The 22,663-nt window shown below is 36.1% G+C and overlaps 1 protein-coding gene across 1 annotated transcript in view; it reads right to left on the minus strand.

The window, feature by feature from the left end:
* The window catches only part of ECI1 (enoyl-CoA delta isomerase 1), a 35,613-nt gene extending 20,454 nt beyond the window's left edge, over nucleotides 1-15,159 (minus strand). Inside the window, exons 1-2 of the mRNA XM_031945867.1 lie at nucleotides 14,854-15,159; nucleotides 14,105-14,230 (exon numbers count right to left, since the gene is read on the minus strand). Of these exons, the coding sequence (XP_031801727.1) occupies nucleotides 14,105-14,230; nucleotides 14,854-14,923 (196 nt within the window). The 5' untranslated portion in view covers nucleotides 14,924-15,159. The remainder of the gene's footprint in view (nucleotides 1-14,104; nucleotides 14,231-14,853) is intronic.
* Nucleotides 15,160-22,663: the final 7,504 nt, after the last annotated feature.

Genomic DNA, 22,663 nt, shown 5'->3' on the forward strand with positions numbered 1-22,663 from the left:
ACCCCCCATCCTCGTTCCCATGGCAGGTTTGGTTAATTTTTTTCTTACAAGGCAGGGAGACATTACTCGAGCATGTCTGCTTGGGAAACTAAGGGCTTGGGCTGCAGTTAGTTCCTTATTGCCCTAGTACGCAGCACAAGAGTTCCTATAGGATTTCTGACACTTGCCTGGTGATAAAGCTGTGTCAAGTATCCTCAGGATGGCTTGCCTTTCCTCAACAATACCCTTTTGCTGGTATGGCTAACTAAGAAACCTCTTTTTGTTGACTGTTGAATGACTCACTAATGCTCAATCTATTCCAATACTGAAGCTAAATTAGGGAACTGGCCTCAGACTCAGCCCCAAAAAGTCCTCAAGAAGAAAACATGAAAGGAACTGGCAGTTTTCTGCAAATAGTTCTCAAATCAGACCACATATTTACAGTCATGGAATTTCACAACTGTGAAAGAGGATGTCTTGTACCAAGTTTGCATGGAAGAAAAGTATTTCTGTTTTATTTAAGAGACCTATGCAGATTTCTTTACCTTGAATTTCCCTTTCTATAAATGATAGGAACTTCATTTCAGGGTTATTCTAACTTCCCCCCAGATTATTTTTTTGGAGGGGAGGAAAAACTTAGCATAGTGCCTGCCACATAATAAATGCCTGTTGAATGACTTTGCATCTCTAGCCTTTTTTCCTTATTTCTGAGACACAGTGATTGAGCTGATACAGCTCTGAGGCTTCTCACATTTTGTAAGCAACTGGATTTTCTTGGTTTGAGAAATATGAATTATTTTCAATACTTTAAAATTTTCTTCAAATAGTTTATTATTAACTATTAAATTGTTTTGATTTGCTGATTATCTCTTTTTTTTCACATGGTGGTTAATTACTTTAAATATCAATACAACTTGTTCATATCCATTAAGCACTTGCCCATCATGGAATGAATCTTTGTCTTAGACATTTTTAAATTCCATTTACATTGTAGACATTAGACCATTACTTGAAATGTTTTTCTAATAGACAGCTTCCCTTCCTAACCTAGCCACATTAATTTTATTCATTCAAAATCTTTTCAATTTCATGTTCATTGAAATAATTTCTTTTGTCTTTTGAGATTTTCTCTATTCCCTGATAGCTATAGTAGCTATATCATTCCTTAATTTCTTATTTTTTTTACATTTTTATATTTTTTAGTACTCATGGTATCCATCCAATTTGAAATTACTGTGATGGATGGTGAAGATGTTGATCTAAACCTAATTTCTATTAAATTGCTTTCTACTTTTTCCAGCAGTTCAGTTTCTAGAAGCTTTATCCCATGTAATTTATGTTTTCAGATGTACTGAACACTGGACTATTAAGGTTTTTTTTCAATATAGTTTGTTGCAATAATATGGTTTTCTATTTTTTGCCTAATAGACTATTTTATTTATTGCTTTACAACATAAGATGAGATATAGTCACTCCAACTTTTTCCCCATTATTTTCCTTAAGCTTTGTTATTATTTTGTCTAACTCCATAAAGTAGCCTGTTAACAGTTTGATCAATATAACATTAAATTTTAAATTAATTAAAATGTAATCTAATCCATTGTTTTAATTAAATTAGCACAGCCCTATCATGATCAGTGAGAATCTCTACAGTTATATTTTATAACTTTAAAGAGTGACTGTAATGTATCTTATCATAAAACTTGGTACATTGACGACTTGATATTTTTACATTTTGTAGCTGTTTTGAATGGGCTTTCCCTTTCTGGCATCTCCTCCTAGATTTTGTCATTACTGTAAATATATGCCATTGTTTTGTGGTTTTACCTTGTACTGAAGCTATTTTCCCAATTATTTTGCTACTTCTTAGGGTAGTCAGCAAATAGGATACCTTTGCCTCTTTGCAATTTTTATATCTTTAATTTTATCTTACTGCTATTGGTAACATTTCTATAATAATATCAAATAACAATGAGGGAAGGTAGTGTCTGTATTATTTTTATATTTATTACAAGATATCAGTATTGCAAATAATGCTAGTTTTTAGTCTTAAATATACACTTAATACATTAAAATTGCCATTTTAATCCTACACAATTTTTTTAGCTTGAGTGTTATACTGGAAAAAATGTTTCCATTATATCAATTGATATGATTACATGGTTTTGCAAATTCTAGCTTTAATAGTATTATGCTAATTGCATTCTTAATGTTGGCTTATCCCTGGTACAATATCTAATTTAATCAAAGTAAATCATTTTTAAAGATGTTTCTGCTAGAATTTTACTTAAAACTTTTACATCAATATTCATTACATAATATTGTTCTAAGGTTCTCTTAAAGCCTTCTCCATTTAGATATTAGAACAATATGTCACAAAAGGTGTTTGGTAGTGTTTTCTTTCTCAATTTATTTTATTTTTTTGCTGAGGCAATTGGAGTTAAGCCCAGGGTCACACAGCTAGGAAGTGTTAAGTGTCTGAGACCAAATTTGAACTCAGGTCCTCTTGACTTCAGGGCTGGTGCCCTCTATCCATTGTGCCACCTAGCTGCCACTCTTTCTCAATTTTTGAGAATAATTTGTATTAGCATAAGTGTTAATTGTTTTCTAAATGTTTTCATCTATGAGTTTGTGTAGATCAGATGTTTTTTTTTTTTTTCCCCTGATAGTTCCTTTAAGGCCAGTTCAATTTATTTTCTGAGAATGGATTATTTTAGATCTCAATTTTATGTTCTTTTAATATAAGTATTTTACATTTTTGTAGGTTATCCTGCTTGTTTTAAATTCTTAGATTTGCTGCTCTATAAATGTGCATGGTAAGCACTGATAATTCTTTTTATATATTCTGTTTATTGTAATTTCACCTTGTTCATTTTAAATTTTGATAATTTAATCTCTCCATTTTTTTTTAACCTAGATGTAAAAAGGTTTAAAGGATTCAGTATTGTATTGCCAAAATGTACGACCAATTTCTTTCAATAATTTTTTAAAACTTTTATAGTAAGTGAGTAAAGATAAAAAACAAGGATTTCCAGAGCAACGAACTAGAACACTTATCACTTTTCTATTGACTCTTTCCCCTTATTATCCTAGATTCCATGCTCGTGCCCTAAAAGTTTATGGGAACATTTCCTTTTTACCTGGGAAATGATAAGGATTAATAATAAAAATATATTGACCAAAAAAAGATACCTTTATTTCTCTCTGATTATTGCTTAGAAAGATTTAATTTTCAAATGACCAGTTTTGGAAGATGTAAATACAGATTGAATACAATCTGCCCAAATGTTCAAAAACTAGATGTTGGTTTTATGACAGCTTAAGTATTGCTTGATCATTCATTCACACTTTGGAACAGGGGAGAATGTGAAAAGAAATGAAGAATCACAACTATTAACTTGGTTGTTGTTCTTTTTAAGGTTAAAATCAGTTGTGAAAACAAGAGGGCCTAGAACTCCTTTCCTCTTTTAGAATAATAGAAATTCAGAACCTCCTCAACACATTTTCTGGGGAAAAACATGAAAGATGAAAATCACGTTCACTCTCTGTCCTTTGACAGAGATTCTCCCTTCATGCAGCTGTGGAGCATGGAACATGGAAATTTTTTCTTTAAGTTTTTTCAACAGTTTGTTTTGTGACCTATGAGGTATGCTAAGACAACAATATTATCAATATGTTCTAATCCTTTTCCCTTGCCATCTTTGGAGATCAGGTTAATCTTAGCCTTTGGAAAGTAAAACTTACTTTATATTTATCTAAGCAATGTGTTACCTTTAAAGAAAAGCACTTTAAGACAAGAGGCCAAATGTGGGAAAATCTATATGAGAATCAGTCTTTTGGGCATGCAGAAACCTAAGGAAGAGGAAAAAGGTAATCTTTGTTTAGGACTAATGGTATTTTTGTGTTGCTTCCCCTTGTGATGTTTCCTGTTTTTGTTTGTTTGTGTGTGTGTGTGAGAGAGGGAATGTGTGTCTATATAGACCTATGGCTATGTATAATTCATACATATATGGAATATAAAAGTTTACTGAACATTAGATTAGAGCCTATAGTGAGAAATTTAAGGAAATCAAAGGTTACAGAGGCTGACATATGGATTTCCTAAAAGATAGCTAAAGAATACTTTAAGAAAGGTTTAATCTCAAACTGTGAATTATACATAAAGCTCTGAATCAGATTTCTTACATCAAGTATGAGCTAAATTCCCTGAAGTTGCAAAAGACCAAATGCTACAGATTAATGGGGTCTTTACTTGGGACTTACTTTGCACAGTAATTACTCAACAAACATTTATTAAATATTTAATAGGTGCTAAGCACTGGGGATAAAACTCCTCTCTGGGCTAAAAGGAGGTCCCGGAGTTAATTCTACCTTACCTCATTCTTACAGTGGTATGCCCTTGGATCCATAAAAGCTTTCCATATGAAGTGGCACATGAAGCCAGGGATTCTAGGAAGTAAAGAAGTACGAGGACATCACCTATACAAGGCAAAGTGGAATGCCAAGTTGGAGAGAGTGCCAGTTTATCTGGAAAGTAGCATGGGAAGAAGAATCTCACAGGAATAAGCCTGGAGAGGTAAGTCAGTTTGCAAAGACTGATGGCAAAGAGCTTTCAAAGTCAAAATGAAGATTTTGTGTATTTCATTCTAGAGAACCTAAAAACCTTTGAAGTTTCATTTTTTCTTCTGGGAGGCCATGGGGTTAGATGACTTGCCAGGGTCACACAACCAGTAACTGTTTGGGGCTGGATTTGAACTGAAGTCCTCTTGACTATAGGAGCAGCACTCCATCCACTGAGTCACCTAGCTGCCTCACCCACAGCTTCGTGTTTTGGGAAGATTACCCTGGCCATAGTGTGTAAACTGGATTGGAAGAGGCAAAAACTGAAAGTGGAAAGACCAACTAGGAGTCCAGAGGACTCTTGGGGAGGGCATTAAGAATGAAGATTTGAGAAAAGGCCATTTAGTAGTTAAAAGATTGTTGGTGTCCATACTCTAACTGAGATTCTATGTTAGGCATATACCTCAGGGATGTCAAAGAGAAAAAGGTCCCATACACACCAAATTATTCAGAGCTTCACTTTTTGTGGTAGCAGAAAATTGCAAACAAAGTAGATATTAATCAACTGAGGAAAAAACTGGCACATGAATGTAAAAGATATAGCTCAAAGAAATGACGAATATGAAGAATTTGGAGAAATAACTGAGAGGTATGGTGGAGAGAGGGTAGCCATCAGAGATAAGGAGATCTGCGTTCAAGTCCTACCTCTGGCCCACAATGACTTTGTGGCTCTAAATCCCTTAAACTTTTAGGATTTAAGATTTAGGACTGAGGATTCTAACACCATAAGGGGCAATGAAAGTTTCCTTGCAGAAAGTTCTGTATACCAGTGAAATCACAGATGCAGTCCCTAGTTCCTATAGGAAGATTTATTATCCATACTGGTACCTCTAATGAAATGAGCAGAACCAGAAACATAATCAACACAACTACAATAATCTAAATATAACAAAAAGCTCACAACTGAACACTGGGTAAGTACAATGACCAAGAAGCTTGTCCGCTGAAGAGCTGAAAAAAAAGGTACTCCTCTTCCTTTCCTAGGAAGCAGATATTTACAAATTAAGGTGATGTTAAAATAAAAGGCTAACAAAAAAAAAAAAAATTCAAAACCTTAGTTTTATATTTTCTTACAAAGATGTTCCTTCAGGTTTAAAATTTCATTTCTGCTGGTTTGGAAAAAAATTAGATATATAGCTTTCAACAACTGACTGCTATGCCCAAAATGCCTTATTAAGAAGAAGACCACCACTGATAGAAACAAGCAGTCCATTTCCTTTTCTTTTAAAAACTTTAAACTCATCCTAAGTCTATTACTGTTTCCTTTGAGCTAGAATTTCTTGGCAAAGAAGCCTCTGGTTAAAAAAAGAAAGTAAGTGAAAGGTAAAGAGGTAAAAGGTAAAGAAGTGAAAGATCAAAACAGAAAATTTTATGCAACTGGAAATTGTCAATATGCTCAAAGGTTGTAAAATATATGAGGTAGCAAAAATGAATACAAATCATCTAATCCCACCGTTAAAACAACAAGATTTAGCTATCTTTAATGAAAAAAAAAAGAATGATGTTGTGATTCAAGTCTTTTGGTAGCACTTTGAAAGAAATTATATAATTTGTTTTTAAAGATTCAAATCTACAGCAGAAACAAACAAACAAACAAAACCCAAAGTGTAAAACCTGTCTCTTTCTTCTTAGAAAAGAGGCTGCCACAAAAAAAGGTCAGAGCCAGGAATCTTGGGAATTTAAAAGCTACTGGAATCTAGACAAGGTCTGGTTGTGTAAAAAATGGAACTTTTGTCGCATTGTTCTATTTTGTCCATAAAAACAGATCCCATATGTATACATATGTTGTATTTAACATATACTTTAACATATTTAACATGTATTGTTCTACCTGCCATTTGGGGGAGAGGTGGAAGGAAGGAAAGGGAAAAATTGTAACAAAAGGTTTTGCAATTGTCAGTGCTGAAAAATTACCCATGCATATATTTTGTAAATTAAAAAAAAAAAAAAACAGATCCCAAATACACAAGTGTTTTAAAGCAGAAAAAATGGTATTTTTAGGTCCTAGCATATACCCTGAAAGAATGTTTCTCTAGGAGTTTACATTAAGACTGCTTATTTTGCCTGTAAGCATGGAGAGAGTTATAGGCTTATATCTAGATTTCTATAGGATTTACAGCAGGTGGTTCTGAGATAATCTAGGCTGGGGTGCTTTACCTTTTCACTGTCCTGGGCCCTTGTGACATCCTTAGAGAAACCCCTTTGGTAGCCTGGTGAGAGTGACACCTAGGGATGGACCCCTTCTCAAAACAAGGTTTTAAAAAAATACATACAAATACACACACATACACAGATTAACAAAGAAAATAAACTATATTGAAATATAGTTATCAAAATGGTAAAAAAAAAACATGAACAATTTTCAGATGAAAAAATTAAAGCCATTTCTAGTCATGTGAAAAAATGCTCTAAATCACAATTGACTAGAGGAATGCAAATTAAAACAACTCTGAGGTACCACTTCACACCTCTCAGATTGGCCAAGATGACAGGAAAAGATAAGTGTTGGGGGGAATGTGGGAAAACTGGGACACTAAATACATTGCTGATGGGGTAGTTGTGAAATGATCCAACCATTCTAGAGAGCAATATGCCCAAAAGGCTATAAAACTGTGCACATCTTTTGATCCAGCAGTCAGTCTCATTACTGGATCTGTATCCCAAAGTGATAATAAAAAAAAGAAAAGAGGAACTATATGTGCAAAAATGTTTGTAGCAGCTCTTTTTGTAATGGTAAAAAACTAGAAACTGAGTGGATGCCCATCATTGGAGAATGGCTGAGTAAGTTATGGTATATGAATGTTATGGAGTATTATTGTTCTATAAGAAATAATGAGCACTCTGATTTCAGAAAAACCTGGAGAGACTTACACGAATTGATGCTGAGTGAACTGATGTTATACAAAGTTAAAACAAGATTATGTAATGATCAACTGTGATGGACTTGGCTCTTCTCAGCAATGCAGTGATTCAAGGCAATTCCAATAAACTAAGTATAGAAAATACCAATGACACCCAGAGAAAACTATGGGGACTGATTGTGGATCAAAACAGTATTTTTATCTTTTTGTTTGTTTGTCTGTTTTCTCATTTTTTCCCTTTTGGTCTGATTTTTCTTGTACAACAAATGTGGAAATAGGTTTAAAAAGATTGCACATATTTAACCTATTATCATATTGCTTGTTGCCTTGGGGAAAAGGAAGGTAAAGGGGAGAGGGAGAAAAATTTGGAGCACAAAGTTTTACAAAAATGAATGTTGAAAACTATCTGTATATGTATTTAGAAAAATAAAATCCTAGTGAAAAGAAAAAAATATGATTATCAAAATATTTCTCCCCCTTTACCCAGGCAGCTGGGGTTAAGTGACTTGCCCAGGGTCACACAGCTAGGACATGTTAAGTGTCTGAGGCCAAATTTGAACTCAGGTCCTCTTGACTTCAGGGCTGGTGCTCTATCCACTGCATCACCTAGCTGCCCCTATCAAAATATTTTAAAAAACAAGTTCACTGATCAAAGATTAAAAATCCTAACAGTTCAATCCAAGAAAGTTTCTGTGACTTGCTCAAGCTCACAAAAAAGAATAAATAGCTGGGTCAAGATTTGAATCCAAATCTTTTTATTTCATGCCCAGTGCTCTTCATACAATGTCATACTGTTCTCTTTTACCTAGCAACTATCCCACCATTATATCTTCTCTAGGGATCCCAAAGTGTTCTGGAAAGAATAGCAGTAGCACCAATTTAAGGAGGAAACTTGCTGAAGAGCTCCTTAATCATCCCAATGCTAAAGAATATTTTACTAGGAGTTCCCTTGGAGAACTGGTTGTAAAACATTTACTAGTATAGCCCTAAGAAAATATCACCAATATTATTTACTTTTCACACTTGTTGAGCCAATCAAGCTTTGGAAGATATCCAATAGAAATATGTGTGTTTGTGTGTATATATGTATAATTAAAAACATTAAGATATTTTTGTGTGCATAATTCTAGTGGAAATTTTTTTAATGTGTTTTGCTTTATAGATTAGTCCTTTGTTGCCTTCATAAGAAACAGTCTATCTAAGACTGATCAGTTCCATACGCACTCTAAGCTTTAAGAAACCAAAGGATCAAAACAGATCCTCAGCAGCAAAAGAGCTGAGGAGACTGTTGAAGTGGCAGGCCTACTTGGGTAAGAATCAATGCATCTGGATTCCAATCCTGACCCTTCTATTTGCTAGTTGTAGAACCTTTAGACAGGTCACTTAACTACTCTGGGCCTTACTTCTACATATGTAAAATGAGAAAATGGGGCAGAATATCCTTTTGGGTAAGTTCTGTTCCCCTGTCCATGATCAAGTTGCAATTTCTGATTTTATTTCTTACTGATAAAAGGTAAGGCTATTTGCTTAATTAAGAGGCTCAAAATAAATATTGTTTAAGATCATTGGATTTTGTTTGAAAGCATACATGTGGTCTTAGCCTATATTGCAGAACAATTTAGGATTAAAAAAATATGTTCAACTTCAGAAATTAGAAATTTTAAAATTATGAACTTAAATAACTTTACAAGGAAAAAAAGACCTAATGTACATTCTTAATGTATTTATATTCCTCTTCAAAGAAACTGATCAAGAAAACTATATTAACAGATACTAAAAATAGCTAAAATATATTATGCTTTACAATTCACAAAGTGATCTAAACATTCTGTCTCTTTTTTTTTTCCAGCAAAAACTATTTTATAAATGGGGAAACTGGGATTCAGGTTGAATGACAAGATTGGCTGCCCAAGGTCAAACAAATAGAAGATAAGTCTCTAGCTTCTTAACTCTCATGTACTTTTCACTACACTACACTGTTGTTAAAAGCATTAGGATATATTTAAGAATGAATTTATTTGTTTGCTTTAAAGAAAATATATATTTAATTTCAATACTTCTATAGTTCTTTGATTTTAGTGATTAAAGAACTGGGCACTCCCTCCACTGGTACAGATTGCAACCTATATTTGCATGATTACTTTTAATGTTGTCACTTTATTCAGACACCTCTGGCCAAAGTAACTAATGATTTTTAATTTGCCAAAACTGACAGCCTTCTCTAAATCCTCATTGATTTTGACTTCTCAGCAATTTATCACTTTTTTTCTCTTGGTTCTTCCTGGTACTTACTTCCTCTGCTGGTTCTTTATTAATATAAGACCTACTCTGTGTAAGTCTCTAAAGCACTAACCTGGTGCTTTTCTCTGTATACTCCCTTATAGTAAGCTCAATAGTTCCCATCAGTTCCACTGTCATTTCTGGCAGATGACTTTCTGATCTCTATCATCTAGCCCTAGTTTCTTTACTGAACTTTAATCCTAAATCTTCAACTGCCAGGTATATAGCTCCAATTAGGTATTTTTTGGGCTCTCCAACTCAGCATGTTCAAAAGAGAATTCATTATCTTTTACTCCTAAATCCACTCCTTTTCTGAAATTCTCCACTCAAATATAGAATATGGGCTCCTTTGGAGAGGGGAGAGCCTTATTTTTCTACTTATAGCCACAATACTGAGGCCATGTTTAATATGTATTAAGTACGTAAGTACTTTTTCATTCATTTATTCATTTTATAGATAAAAATTAAGGCTCAGGGCCAATTAGGTGGTGTAGTGGATAAAGCACCAGCCCTCAAGTCAGAAGGACCTGAGTTCAAATCTGGTCTCAGGTGCTTAACACTTCCTAGCTGGGTGACCCTGGGCAAGTCACTTAATCCCAACTGCCTCAGCAAAAATAAATAAACTAATTAATTAAGGCTCAGGGAGATGAAAAGATTTGCCCAGTCAGACAATTTATTTTTTGCCTGTGACAAACTTCAAATCCAGGTCTCTCCTATTTCTAATCACAGAACTCTTTCCTCTTCACCTTACTGCCTTTAAAAAAAAGAGAGAGAGAGGGAGAAAAGCAAACATGCTTCATGTTTATTTCAGATAGCCTCTAAACCAACATTTGTGTTTAGTCAGGAACAGATACAAACAGAGCAAGAGAGAAAAGTGACACAGCCTGTATTCAGTTGGTGATCATGACATGATAAAATCATGTCAGGTCCAACTGACATGAAAGTTATTTCTCCCTCAAGGAGCCCATCTTTACACCTAAAAGACTTTCCAAATCCTCCCAAACCACCTTGCATTTAACTATTTTGTATACATATGTATTGATTCACTTTACATTTACTGGATATGATTTTTTAACATGTTCAGTACTTGTCAACTCCCTCATTAAAGTATAAGCTCCTATGAATAGTAACTGTTTCATTCTTTTGCTTATATGGCCTAGCAAATAGTAGGTGCTCAATAAATTACCTGTTGCTTGATTAATATTTTTTTTGAAGGCTTAGAGAGAAAAGAGTGGTTCCATTATGTGTCCTTTCCCATGAAGACTCCAATAAGGCTGCATATGCAGAATGTACTTACTAAAACTTGCTAACTAGATTCTTTTATCCTCTTTACACTGTAAGTTTCTTAAAACAGGGATATGACATTACAAAGTATCCAACAAACTAATTTGAGCAAGAAGATTCAAAAATACTATTGAAATATGTAGAGAAGTTTGATCTGATGTTGTACCAAGATGGTGGAGTAGCAAGAAGAAATAAAGCATTCTTCTCCATAAATTTTCCCAAAAGATCTAGAAAACATATCAGACAAAATTCTTATAAAAAAATACAAGAAAAAAAATCACAGAATCATTTTTCCCGAAAGACAGAAAGAGATCATCACACTGGAGGTCCAGCCAATAATGCACATGGTTGAATAAAAGTTAGAAGCCAGAAGAAGTCTCAGATCCAACAGAGGACCTAAATTTGTATAGAGCACAGGAATAAGTGTGTCAACTGGCAGCTCTGCTGCTCATTACCCAATTCTGGGTCAAAAATCCAAATGACTCATAATAGGGCCTAAGTATAGTTCCAGGTTGAGGTGAAGTCATGAACTATGTACTGAGCAAGTAGCAGCTTCTAACTTAGTCTAAAATCTACAAGGGAAGAGCCAGGACAGGAATCTAGCACTTGCTGACTGAGTCTAGCATTTGTCTTCTGAAACTTCAAATGCAACAAGCCCACAGGTCTGTTGCTCATCCTCAAACTCAGGTCAGGAACTTTTCAGAAGTCAGACAAAGGGGGCAGTGATGAGATTTTGATCAGACTGAATATACTGAAAGCTTTTAGGTTCTCAGCCTAAGCTGCCCCTGAGATCTTGGAATAACACCAGCAATCAACAGGCCAGGAAAGCAGCAACAGGACCGGCCCAGACATTCTAACCAAAGGTGTGCAGAGAATGATCATAACGTAAAAGTTTCTGCATGAATTGATGATGCTAAGTAATGTGAGCAGAACCAGGAAACATTGTTCACAGTAATAACAACACTATACAATAATGAACTTTGTAGAGTTAGCTCTCTTCAGCAATGCAATGATAAAGGACAGTTCCAAAAGATCCATGATGGAAAATGCTAACCACATCCAGAAAAAGAACTACTAAGTCTAAATACAGATTAAAGCACACTATTTTCATTTTTTTTCTTTCGTTCAGATTCTTCTTTCATGACATGACTAATGTGGGAATATATTTAAAATGTTTGTACATGAATAATCTATATCTGATTGCTTGCTGTCTTGGGGAAAGCAAGGAGAGATGGAAAAATAATTGGAACTCAAAATCTTATAAAAGTGAATGTTGAAAACTATCATTACATGTAATTGGAAAAAATAAAATACTATTAAATTTTTTTTTAAATCTGCAAAGACTAAAGAAATAACAAAGTCTAAAGTAAGGAAATAGGCTGGAATAATGAGCAAACTATTAGTGTGATAAGGACAATCCAAGACACAAAACCAAGAAGAGAATGACTTCAAAGCATCTTAAAAGCACACAAATTTCTGCACACTACAATTCTTCAGAGATAAAGTAAGAATCAGGGGCAGCTAGGTGGCACAGTGGATAGAGTACCAGCCCTGAAGTCAGGAGGACCTGAATTCAAATTTGACCTCAGACTTCCTAGCTGTGGGACCTGGGCAAGTCACTTAAACCCAAATGCCTCAGGAAAAAAATAAAATAAGATAAAGTAAGAATTAAATGAGAGCATTTAAAGAAAAAAATGGAAAAGAAATGAGAATTATGGAATAAAGAATTGGGAAGATTAGTTTGGCACAAAAGGATCAAGAACCACCATGAATATTATAATAAAAAAAGATTAATAACTTTGTGAAACAAGAAATAATAAACAAATTTTTAAAAATGTAATCATAGCAAAAAAAATTACAGAGTTGAGACATAAAAAGTTTGTTTTGTTGGGGGTTTTTTTGGTGTCACAGAATTGAAAACTGAGGGAGTTACCCATCAGGTGGGAAATGACTGAACAAATTATGGTATATAACTTGAAGAAATATTATTATGCTAAAAGAAATGTAAAAGGGGATGGTTTCTGAGAAACTTGGTAAGACTTATATGAACTAATACTAAGTAAAATGAACAGAACCAGAATTATTTATACAAGAACATTTATACTATTCATACAATGTACAAACAGCTTAGCAACACAGATCAGATTCCAGAAGGAATCATGATCAAATATGCTATCAATTTCCTGAGAAGTGAAGCTTTTTGTGGAGAATAAGACTTTTTTTTTTGGGAGGAATGGCAACATGGGGATTTGTTTTGCTTAATTAGAGTTGTTTAAAGCAAGAACTTAATTTTTCTTTCTCAATAAGGTGAGGGGGAAGATTAAAAGGGACAGAACGAAGATTTTGGTCAACTGAAAAATTTTAAAAAGAAAAGGAAATCTGGCATTAATTTGTATCAGTAAAATTATCTTTATAAATAAATCTACATCAGCAAAATAACGGTTTGGTCATGTATACTTATTGTGTATCTAATTTATATTTTAATATATTTAACATCTACTGGTCATCCTGCCATCTGGGGGAGGGGGTGGGGGGTAAGAGGTGAAAAATTGGAACAAGAGGTTTGGCAATTGTTAATGCTGTAAAGTTACCCATACATATAACCTGTAAATAAAAGGCTATTAAATAAAAAAAAAAAAAAAAAACCAAATAAATCTACATTTACATGAAAGACTAAGTTAAAAAAATAGTGTAGTGTAAAAAAGAACTAGAAGATTTTGTTGGAGAGGTAGATTTTGTCACAAAGCTTTAGTTATTCATAAGTTATCTTGGATAAATTATTTGACCTCTCTGGATCTCATTTTCCTCAATTGAAAAAAACTAAGAGATGATCACAAAAGTCCTTTCCAACTTAAACAGTGTAAGAAAATTGGGCCAGAAATTAGTGGACTGTTTGTTAATAAGACATTAATCTTTTCTTTGAATATTATGAACCATGGTGAAAGACATGGTGAAAAAAAAATTGCATGACAGAAAAGTAACACCTTTGAAAGGGAAGCCTAAGGGGAAAGTAAAAAAGAAACAAATCCAACTCTGTACAGAGAAGTAAGTTAGGAGAACAAAGTTCCTAATGGCATTACCAAGACTTTGATCCATGTCCACTATAACTCGATGGTTACTAAATGACCTCCTTGCTGTTGCTGGGTAGTCTATGTAACTCGGCGTTTTTTCCAGTCTGTGTTGTGCAGCACAGGGAAGAAAGTTTCCTGTAAATACAGAAGCACATTTTCCCTATTACCTTTTTTGCAGGGTTAGCGTATCTACTGGAGTTTGGTCTCCGCCTGGGGAAGACCAGGATTCTCCTTCCCTAAAGGAACTTGGTGCGTTACATCCTTCTGATGAGGTTAAGCCCCAGACTACTGACCTTTGAAGGTAATTGACATTTTTATGAGTTATTCAAAGGTCCAGGGCACTTAAAGGGAAAAAAAAAACCCATTTATTTACAGGACGGACAAAGCTCCATTTCCTCTTTTATTAATGCGATTGACACTGTCTCCTACGGTTTTTGGTGGGGAAGGAGATAACTAGATATATAATCGAGGAGAGCACGGGGCAGGCGGGGAGAGTGGGGAACGAACATCTGGCAAGGAGGGGTCCCGTAAGCCTCCCCGGAAACAGAAACCAGACCCTGCCCACCCACTACCTGCCCGCCCCAAGCATTTGCGATCGGTCGAACTGGGTCGGGAAACAGACTCCCAGGTCGGCCCAACAGGACAGGTTGGCCCCAGCTGTTCTTCTCCCAGCCGAGGTCGCGTCCAGGCGACTCCCCGGCCGCGCCCCGCCCGAGCCCTCCCCGCCCCGCTCCGGCCGGCGGCGGATGAAATCTGACCTGAGCGAAGGAGCCCCAGGCCCGCGCCGCCGAGCCTCCTCTTCAGTGCCGACACCGTCCTCAGCGCCATCTTTGGCCAGACAGGGGGCCTGAGCCCTGGCCCCGGGAGAAGGGCAGGACGAGGGTGGGAGGAGGCGGGGCAAGGCCGCCTCCGGGCACCCTATAGATGCGGGGCGGGGCTTAACGACCGCGGGTACGCCCCGTCTCCATCAGCCCTGGCCTCCCCTTCCCACCTCCCGGCTACAGGGACCGGGGCGCCCGGAGATGCTCCGAGAGGAGCCCTCCCGACCTCCTGCAGCCCGTGGGGCGTTCAGCTCCCTCGCAACTCTTCCCGCCAAACCATCCTTGGCTCGCCCTGGCTCCTCGCCAGGCCCCAGGGATGCGGGCAAAGGTCTGTGCCTCCACCTGCGGGGGTTTCCTGCGAGTGCCATCCCCGCGGGGAGCCTTTTCCCCTAACGCTGCCCCAGTCTGCGCCGGGGCCGCTCTTGGCGGGGCTCCCGCGGTCAGATGGGCCGCCCTCCCGGGCTTCCCGCTGTGAGCCCGGCTTTTCCGCCGCGGCCAGGCCGCGCCCCACTGCGGTAATCCGGACTACAGATGCTGCCGAGGCAAACATGGCTGTCGTTAAGCCCTGCTACATTGTAGACTGCCCGCTCACAAGAGAGCGTCCTATCTAATCTTTGTAAACCTCCAGGCCGCAGCCTGGGCTCTAGCTAGCTTTCTCCACAAACATATCCATGTTGTGCCTTTTGGCCGTGGATACATTTAACAACGAAGCATTTTTCATTAGCCTGGAGCAGCTCGGTGGTACTACCTGGGACTCGGAGTTGTCTCAGACACTGTCCTTAATTTCTTGGCTTAAATTTTGCCATGGGAGGATCGCATAAGTTAATATTTAAAATGTTTTTGTAAAACTTTTTGTAAAACTTCTTATCGTTATTATTGTCTATGGTGTCCTAACGTTAAATGCGCTTTCCCCAAGACCCTAGGAAAGGACGTTGGAGGCCGGCCTGTCTCCCTCGTTTTACAAACGAGCAAAGAGAGAGAGGGATTTAAGTGAGTTGTCTGCTTGACTTCAAAGTCAGCACCGTACTTTTATGCTTTGAGTTACCTACCTGCGTCAATATTTATTTATTGCTGTTGAGTCCTGTGCCATTCCTCTGTGATCCAGTTTGGCGTTTTCTTGGCAAAGACACTGGAATGGTTTGCCATTTCCTTCTCCAGCTCATTTTATAGATGAAAAAAAAAATGAGGCAAACAGAATTAAGGGTCATACAGAGGCCAGATTTGAATTTAGGAAGATGAGTCTTCCTGACTTCAAACCTAGTCCTATATATATCTTTACCATCTATAGCTGCCCCAGTTTATTCCATGTATGCATATATATTCACACAAATGTAATCTGCACATATTTTTACATATAAAGGCATATAATATATGATATAAAAATGAACTATTTATTCATGTTCAATGTTTATAGATGTTATAATACAATATAGTATTTATAATATATAAATGTTTTATATGAAATGTGTCATATATTAAAATGTATCATATATAACATATAACAAAGTTGAACTTACTGTACAGGCATATTTTAAAAACATATATACACAATGTACACGACTATGCATCTATCATATGTACAAATATTATACATGTTATATATAAATAAATATTATCCCTTAGATCACTACCTTGTTGTGATGGAAGAACTTGCATAACTCAGTTGTGAGAAATAAAATTGGAAGGCTTTGTTTCCACAGTTGAAAAGTTTCAGTTTCACAGCTTTTCCCTCTGTTGGTAGGAAAGAATGTGATATAAGCTTTAGGGTCAGTACATCCTGGCTGAAGAGAATTAAAGAATGTCTTATCAACAGAAGTAGGTGCTGGTTGAATGCAAGTGACCTGAGTTTATGCCCAGGGCAAGCTAAATTTTAATTAAGCATGCTTAATAACCCTGATGTATATTAATTTCTTCCTTATGGAGGAGACATCCACCATTTTTGAACATGTGATGATGTGGCAAAGGGAGGGGGAACATGGAAACATATCAAGGAGTGTATGTAGAGGAAGTATCATGAAATGTTATATTTTGGAAGGATCTTCCTCTAATGGAAATCCTGAGGAGTAGGAATTGGAGTTAGGGTTGGAGTACAGAAAATTATGACTACATCTGGCTTTAGTAAACTGCATGTGTGCTCTCTTAAACGTATATCACTTGCTTCTTGCAAGAAACATAATAAAACTTACCTCCACTCACTCCAAGTATTTGAATCTGAAGTTTTCACTTCTAACCTATGAATGAAACTATGTTAAGTCTTCCCATGAATGGGAATGAAACTATGATGTGCAGGTTTGGAGAAGGAAATAGCAAAAACACTCCACTATCTAACTAACATCCCTCATGAATATGAAGTGGAGGTAATTAATAGATTTAAAGAATTTGATCTGATAGATAGAATGTCTGAAAAACCATGGTCAGAGATTCACAAAATTATACAGAAGGCAGCAAAAAAAAATTTTTTTCTAAAGAAAAAGAAAAGCAAGAAAGCAAAATGGCTGTCTGATGAGGCTTTACAAATAGCTGAGGAAAGAAAGGGAAAAGGAAAGGGAAAATGGATATACCCACCTGAATGTACAATTCCAGAGAATAACAAGGAAAAATAAGATTTTCTGAAATGAGCAATGCAAAGAAAAAGAAGAAAATAGAATGGGAAAGACAGATTTCTTTGAAAATTAAAGATATTGTGACATTTAAAGACATTTTAGAGATGGAATTTCTGGATTTTTAAATTATTTTAGAAATAAGGCCAGCAGATTATTAATCAAAGGAAGATTATGGTACACAATCATGGCAGAGTCTCAAATATTATATGCACTTCCAATAAGTAGCTGACGTCAACCCATCATTATATTACTCTTGGACAGGGAAAATATCTCTATACCAGATCATTTCCAACCTTAGGCTATCTAAAAAAAAGGATCTGTTTTCACTCAAGCTTGAGTAGAACTCATTGGATTTCCCTCTTAGTTGTAAGGTTGGGTGTTGGACTCAAATCTGAAGAGTTAAAGCAATCTTATCAGTAAGATAACTAAGAAAACTAAACTTTTAAAAATGAATAATTTGGAAAAGAGGAGACCTCTGAATCTCCCCAAGATATTAATAATCATTTCAATGTCAAGGAAAAGGTTCTTGCAAAAATGAGCATGATAAAAGACAAAAATGGTAAGGATTTAACAAGCAGAAAAAATTAAAAAGAGATGACAAGAACAAAAGAACTATACAAGAAAAATATGCAAGGTGCTTGTGGTTATTGGTTTTGAGATTAAAGAATGAAGTCAAGTGGGCCTTAGCATTACTAGCAATAAGGTTAGTGGAGGAGACAGAATTTCAGTTGAGCTACTTAAATTCTAAAAGATATTATTACGGTGCTTCAGTCAATATGACTGACAACTTTGCACAGTTTTTCCTCCCTTAAGTCCAATCCATGCACAAGTCAAGACTGCATCCTTTGATGCCATTGGTCCTCTTTGAGAACAAAAATATTCATTATGCCAGAAAATTTGGAATATACAACAGTGGACACTGGACTGGAAAGATCAATTAATCTTAAAGGACAATGCTAAAGAAGGTTCAAATTACTGAACAATTGTGCTCATTTCACATATCAACAAAGTTATGCTTAAGATTCCTTAAGCTAGACTTGAGCAATATGTGAATTGAGAATTTCCAGAAGAGCAAACTGGTTTTCAAAGGGGCAAAGGAACTAGAGACCAAATTATCAACATATGATAGATTATGGAGAAAACAAAGGAGTTCTAGAAAAAACAAAACATTTATTTCTGCCTTGTTAACTACACTAAAGCCTTTGACAGTGTGGATCCTAACAAAATGTTGCAAGTCCTCAAAGAGATGGAGTACCAGATCATCTTGTTTCCTGATCAACCTGTTTGCTGACCCAGAAGCAACAGTTAAAACCAAACATGGAACAATAAATTATTTTAAGATTGGAAAATATATAGACAAATCTATATGTTGCCACTTAATTTATTTGCAGAGAAGCCATTCCCCAATTAATAAATGATCAAAGGATATGAACAGATGAAAAAATAAAAGCCATTTCTACTCATATGAAAAAAAAATGCTCTAAATCACTATTGATTAGAGAAATGCAAATTGAGACAAATCTGAGGTACCACTTCACACCTCTCAGATTGGCTAACAGGAAAAAATGATAAATGTTGGAGGGATGTAGGGAAAACTGGGACACTAATGTATTGTTGGTGGAGTTGTAAAATGATCCAACCATTCTGGAGAGCAACATGTAACTCTGCCCAAAGGGCTATCAAACTGTGCATACTCTTTGATCCAGCAAATGTCTCTACTGAATCTGCATCACAAATATATTACAAAAGAAGGAAAAGAACCCAAATGTGCAAAAATATTTGTAGGGAAATGGAGTGGATGCCCATCATTTGGGGAATGACTGAATAAGTTATGGTATATGAGTGTTATAGAATATTATTGTTCTATAAGAAATGATGAATAAGCTGATTTCAGAAAAGCCTGGGAAGACTTAACATGAACTGATGCTGAGTGAAATGAGCAGAATCAAGAGAACATTTTACACAGTTAACAAGATTATATGATGTGATGGACTTGGCTCTTTTCAACAATGTAGTGATCTAAGGCAATTTCAATAGATTTGTGATGGAAAGAAAGTACCATCTGCATCCAGAGAGAATTCTGCAGACTGAATGTGGATCAAAGCACATAGTACTTACACCTTTGTTGTTGCTTTTATTCTTTTTTCTTCTTTGTGGTTTTTTCCCTTTTGATTTTTTCTTGCACAGCATGATGACCATGGAAATGTTTAGGAGAATCATACATTTTTAACCTATAACAGATTGCTTGCTCTCTTGGGGAGAAGGAGAAAAATTTGGAACACAAGATTTTGCAAAGGTCAATGTTGAAAATTATCTTTGCATATATTTGGAAAAAAAGAACTAAGGATAAACTAATATGCAGATGACAGCATGCAAAATTTAAGACTGGTTAAATAAAAAAAAAAAAACTGAATAAAGGTTGTGGGGAGTGGCAACTAGATGGAATCTGCCTTTAACCTAAGAATGGCTGGAGCTGAACAGAATTGACCAAGACTGGTGTGTCAAGGATTAAAGTAGTTTAATTAATTTCAGAGTGAGAAAAACACTTGCGGAAGCCCTCCTCCCTCAGTCCCCTTTCTGAGTAGTAACATGGAGGGATAAAAGTAGTACTTTATATAAATGGGGTGATCCATGACATAAGCTCATTCTTAAGTCTTGAGTAGCACTTTCCTTTGCAGGTTCACATATGGACAATGCAGGTGCTCCTATATCCTCTGGCAATAGTCTCCAAGTTCATTATCTCACAGCGGGGTACAGACTCAAGAGGTAGCATGGTAGTACCTAGCTAGCTTCACTTAGTAGTTACAAGAAATAGGAACAGTTAGCATGTCAAGAGATGTGATGGATTAATTGCTTCTGCCTCTCAAGTCCCTGAAAAAACAGGGGGAACTCCCTCAAGGAACGCCTAGTGCTAGTCAAAGCAATACAATTTGCCAGTGTGAGATCATCTAGAGTGCAAAGGACTGTTATGTTAAGCTGAGTCAAAGGTTATGTTACATTTTAGTAACTCAAAAGAGCTTTTGAAAAATATACCCTATAAACACAAATTTTTTTTTTTCCTGAGGCAATTGGGGTTAAATGACTTGCCCAGGGTCACACAGCTAGGAAATGTCACAAAATTATTTTCTAAGTCTGTCTGCAAAGCGTAACCTTGCTGATACATGTGACAAACTGAGTAGAATGAGATGATCAATTTGAAAGTAATGTTTTTATTAAGGGAGGAACTGTGGCAGTTAGTGAATTGGTCTTGGAATATACTAGCTAAATAATATATTAAGACACCAAGGACAAAAAAACCCTCAACTCCTATAGAGGAAAGGTTCAACACAGCAGGTGGGAGATGATCAGTCTGAGTAATATAATATAGAGTACTAGACTTAAGAATCACCAGAATAGGTTTCAAGCCCCAAGTCCCCTAATTTAGGCATTGATCCATACTTAACGCCGTACACCAAGATAAGGTCAAAATGGGTTCATGACCTAGGCATAAAGAATGAAATTATTAATAAATTAGAGGAACATAGGATAGTTTACCTCTCAGACCTGTGGAAGGGGAAGGTCTTTATGACCAAAGCAGAACTAGAGATCATTACTGATCACAAAATAGAAAATTTCGATTATACCAAACTGAAAAGCTTTTGTACAAACAAAACTAATGCAGACAAGATTAGAAGGGAAGCAATAAACTGGGAAAATATTTTTACAGTCAAAGGTTCTGATAAAGGCCTCATTTCCAAAATATATAGAGAATTAACTCTAATTTATAAAAAATCAAGCCATTCTCCAATTGAAAAATGGTTAAAGGATATGAACAGACAATTCTCAGATGAAGAAATTGAAACTATTTCTAGTCATATGAAAAGATGCTCCAAGTCATTATTAATCAGAGAAATGCAAATTAAGACAACTCTAAGATACCACTACACACCTGTCAGATTGGCTAAGATGACAGGAAAAAATAATGATGATTGTTGGAGGGGATGTGGGAAAACTGGGACATTGATTCATTGTTGGTGGAGTTGTGAACGAATCCAACCATTTTGGAGAGTAGTTTGGAACTATGCTCAAAAAGTTATCAAACTGTGCATACCCTTTGATCCAGCAGTGTTACTACTGGGATTATATCCCAAAGAGATTATAAAGAAGGGAAAGGGACCTGTATGTGCACGAATGTTTGTGGCAGCCCTTTTTGTAGTGGCTAGAAACTGGAAACTGAATGGATGTCCATCAGTTGGAGAATGGCTGAATAAATTGTGGTATATGAAAATTATGGAATATTACTGTTCTGTAAGAAATGACCAACAGGATGATTTCAGAAAGGCCTGGAGAGACTTACACGAACTGATGCTGAGTGAAATGAGCAGGACCAGGAGATCATTATATACTTCAACAACAATACTATATGATGACCAGTTCTGATGGACCAGGCCATCCTCAGCAACGAGATCAACCAAATCATTTCTAATGGAGCAGTAATGAACTGAACTAGCTATGCCCAGAAAAAGAACTCTGGGAGATGACTAAAAACCATTACATTGAATTCCCAATCCCTATATTTATGCACACCTGCATCTTTGATTTCCTTCACAAGCTAATTGTACAATAATTCAGAGTCTGATTCTTTTTGTACAGCAAAATAATGTTTTGGTCATGTATACTTATTGTGTATCTAAGTTATATTTTAATATATTTAACATCTACTGGACATCCTGCCATTTAGGGGAGGGGGTGGGGGGGGGGTAAGAGGTGAAAAATTGGAACAAGAGGTTTGGCAATTGTTAATGCTGTAAAGTTACCCATGTATATATCCTGTAAATAAAAGGCTATTAAATAAAAAAAAATAAAAATAAAAAAAAAAAAACCAAGTCCCCTAATTTAACTATGCAAATTAGAACGTCAGGAAACCTTTCTAAGCGTTTCTTAGTAAAATGCTGCTGCTTGCATTAGCTACCTTACAAAGTGCTTTATAAATTGTTGATTTTTCCTTTTTCCAAGGATCAGACTTAGAGCTAGAGGAATTTAGAAGTTACCTAATTTTATATAACCGGACCCAGAAAGGTGTTGGGCTTGACTCCTCTCACTTCACATATCCAATCTGTTGCTAAGGTGGTTTCTACCTTCATGTCTCTTTAATTGTCCTTTCT

The sequence above is a fragment of the Sarcophilus harrisii genome, chromosome 1 (assembly GCF_902635505.1).
Source record: "Sarcophilus harrisii chromosome 1, mSarHar1.11, whole genome shotgun sequence".
In the NCBI taxonomy this organism is placed as follows: domain Eukaryota; kingdom Metazoa; phylum Chordata; class Mammalia; order Dasyuromorphia; family Dasyuridae; genus Sarcophilus; species Sarcophilus harrisii.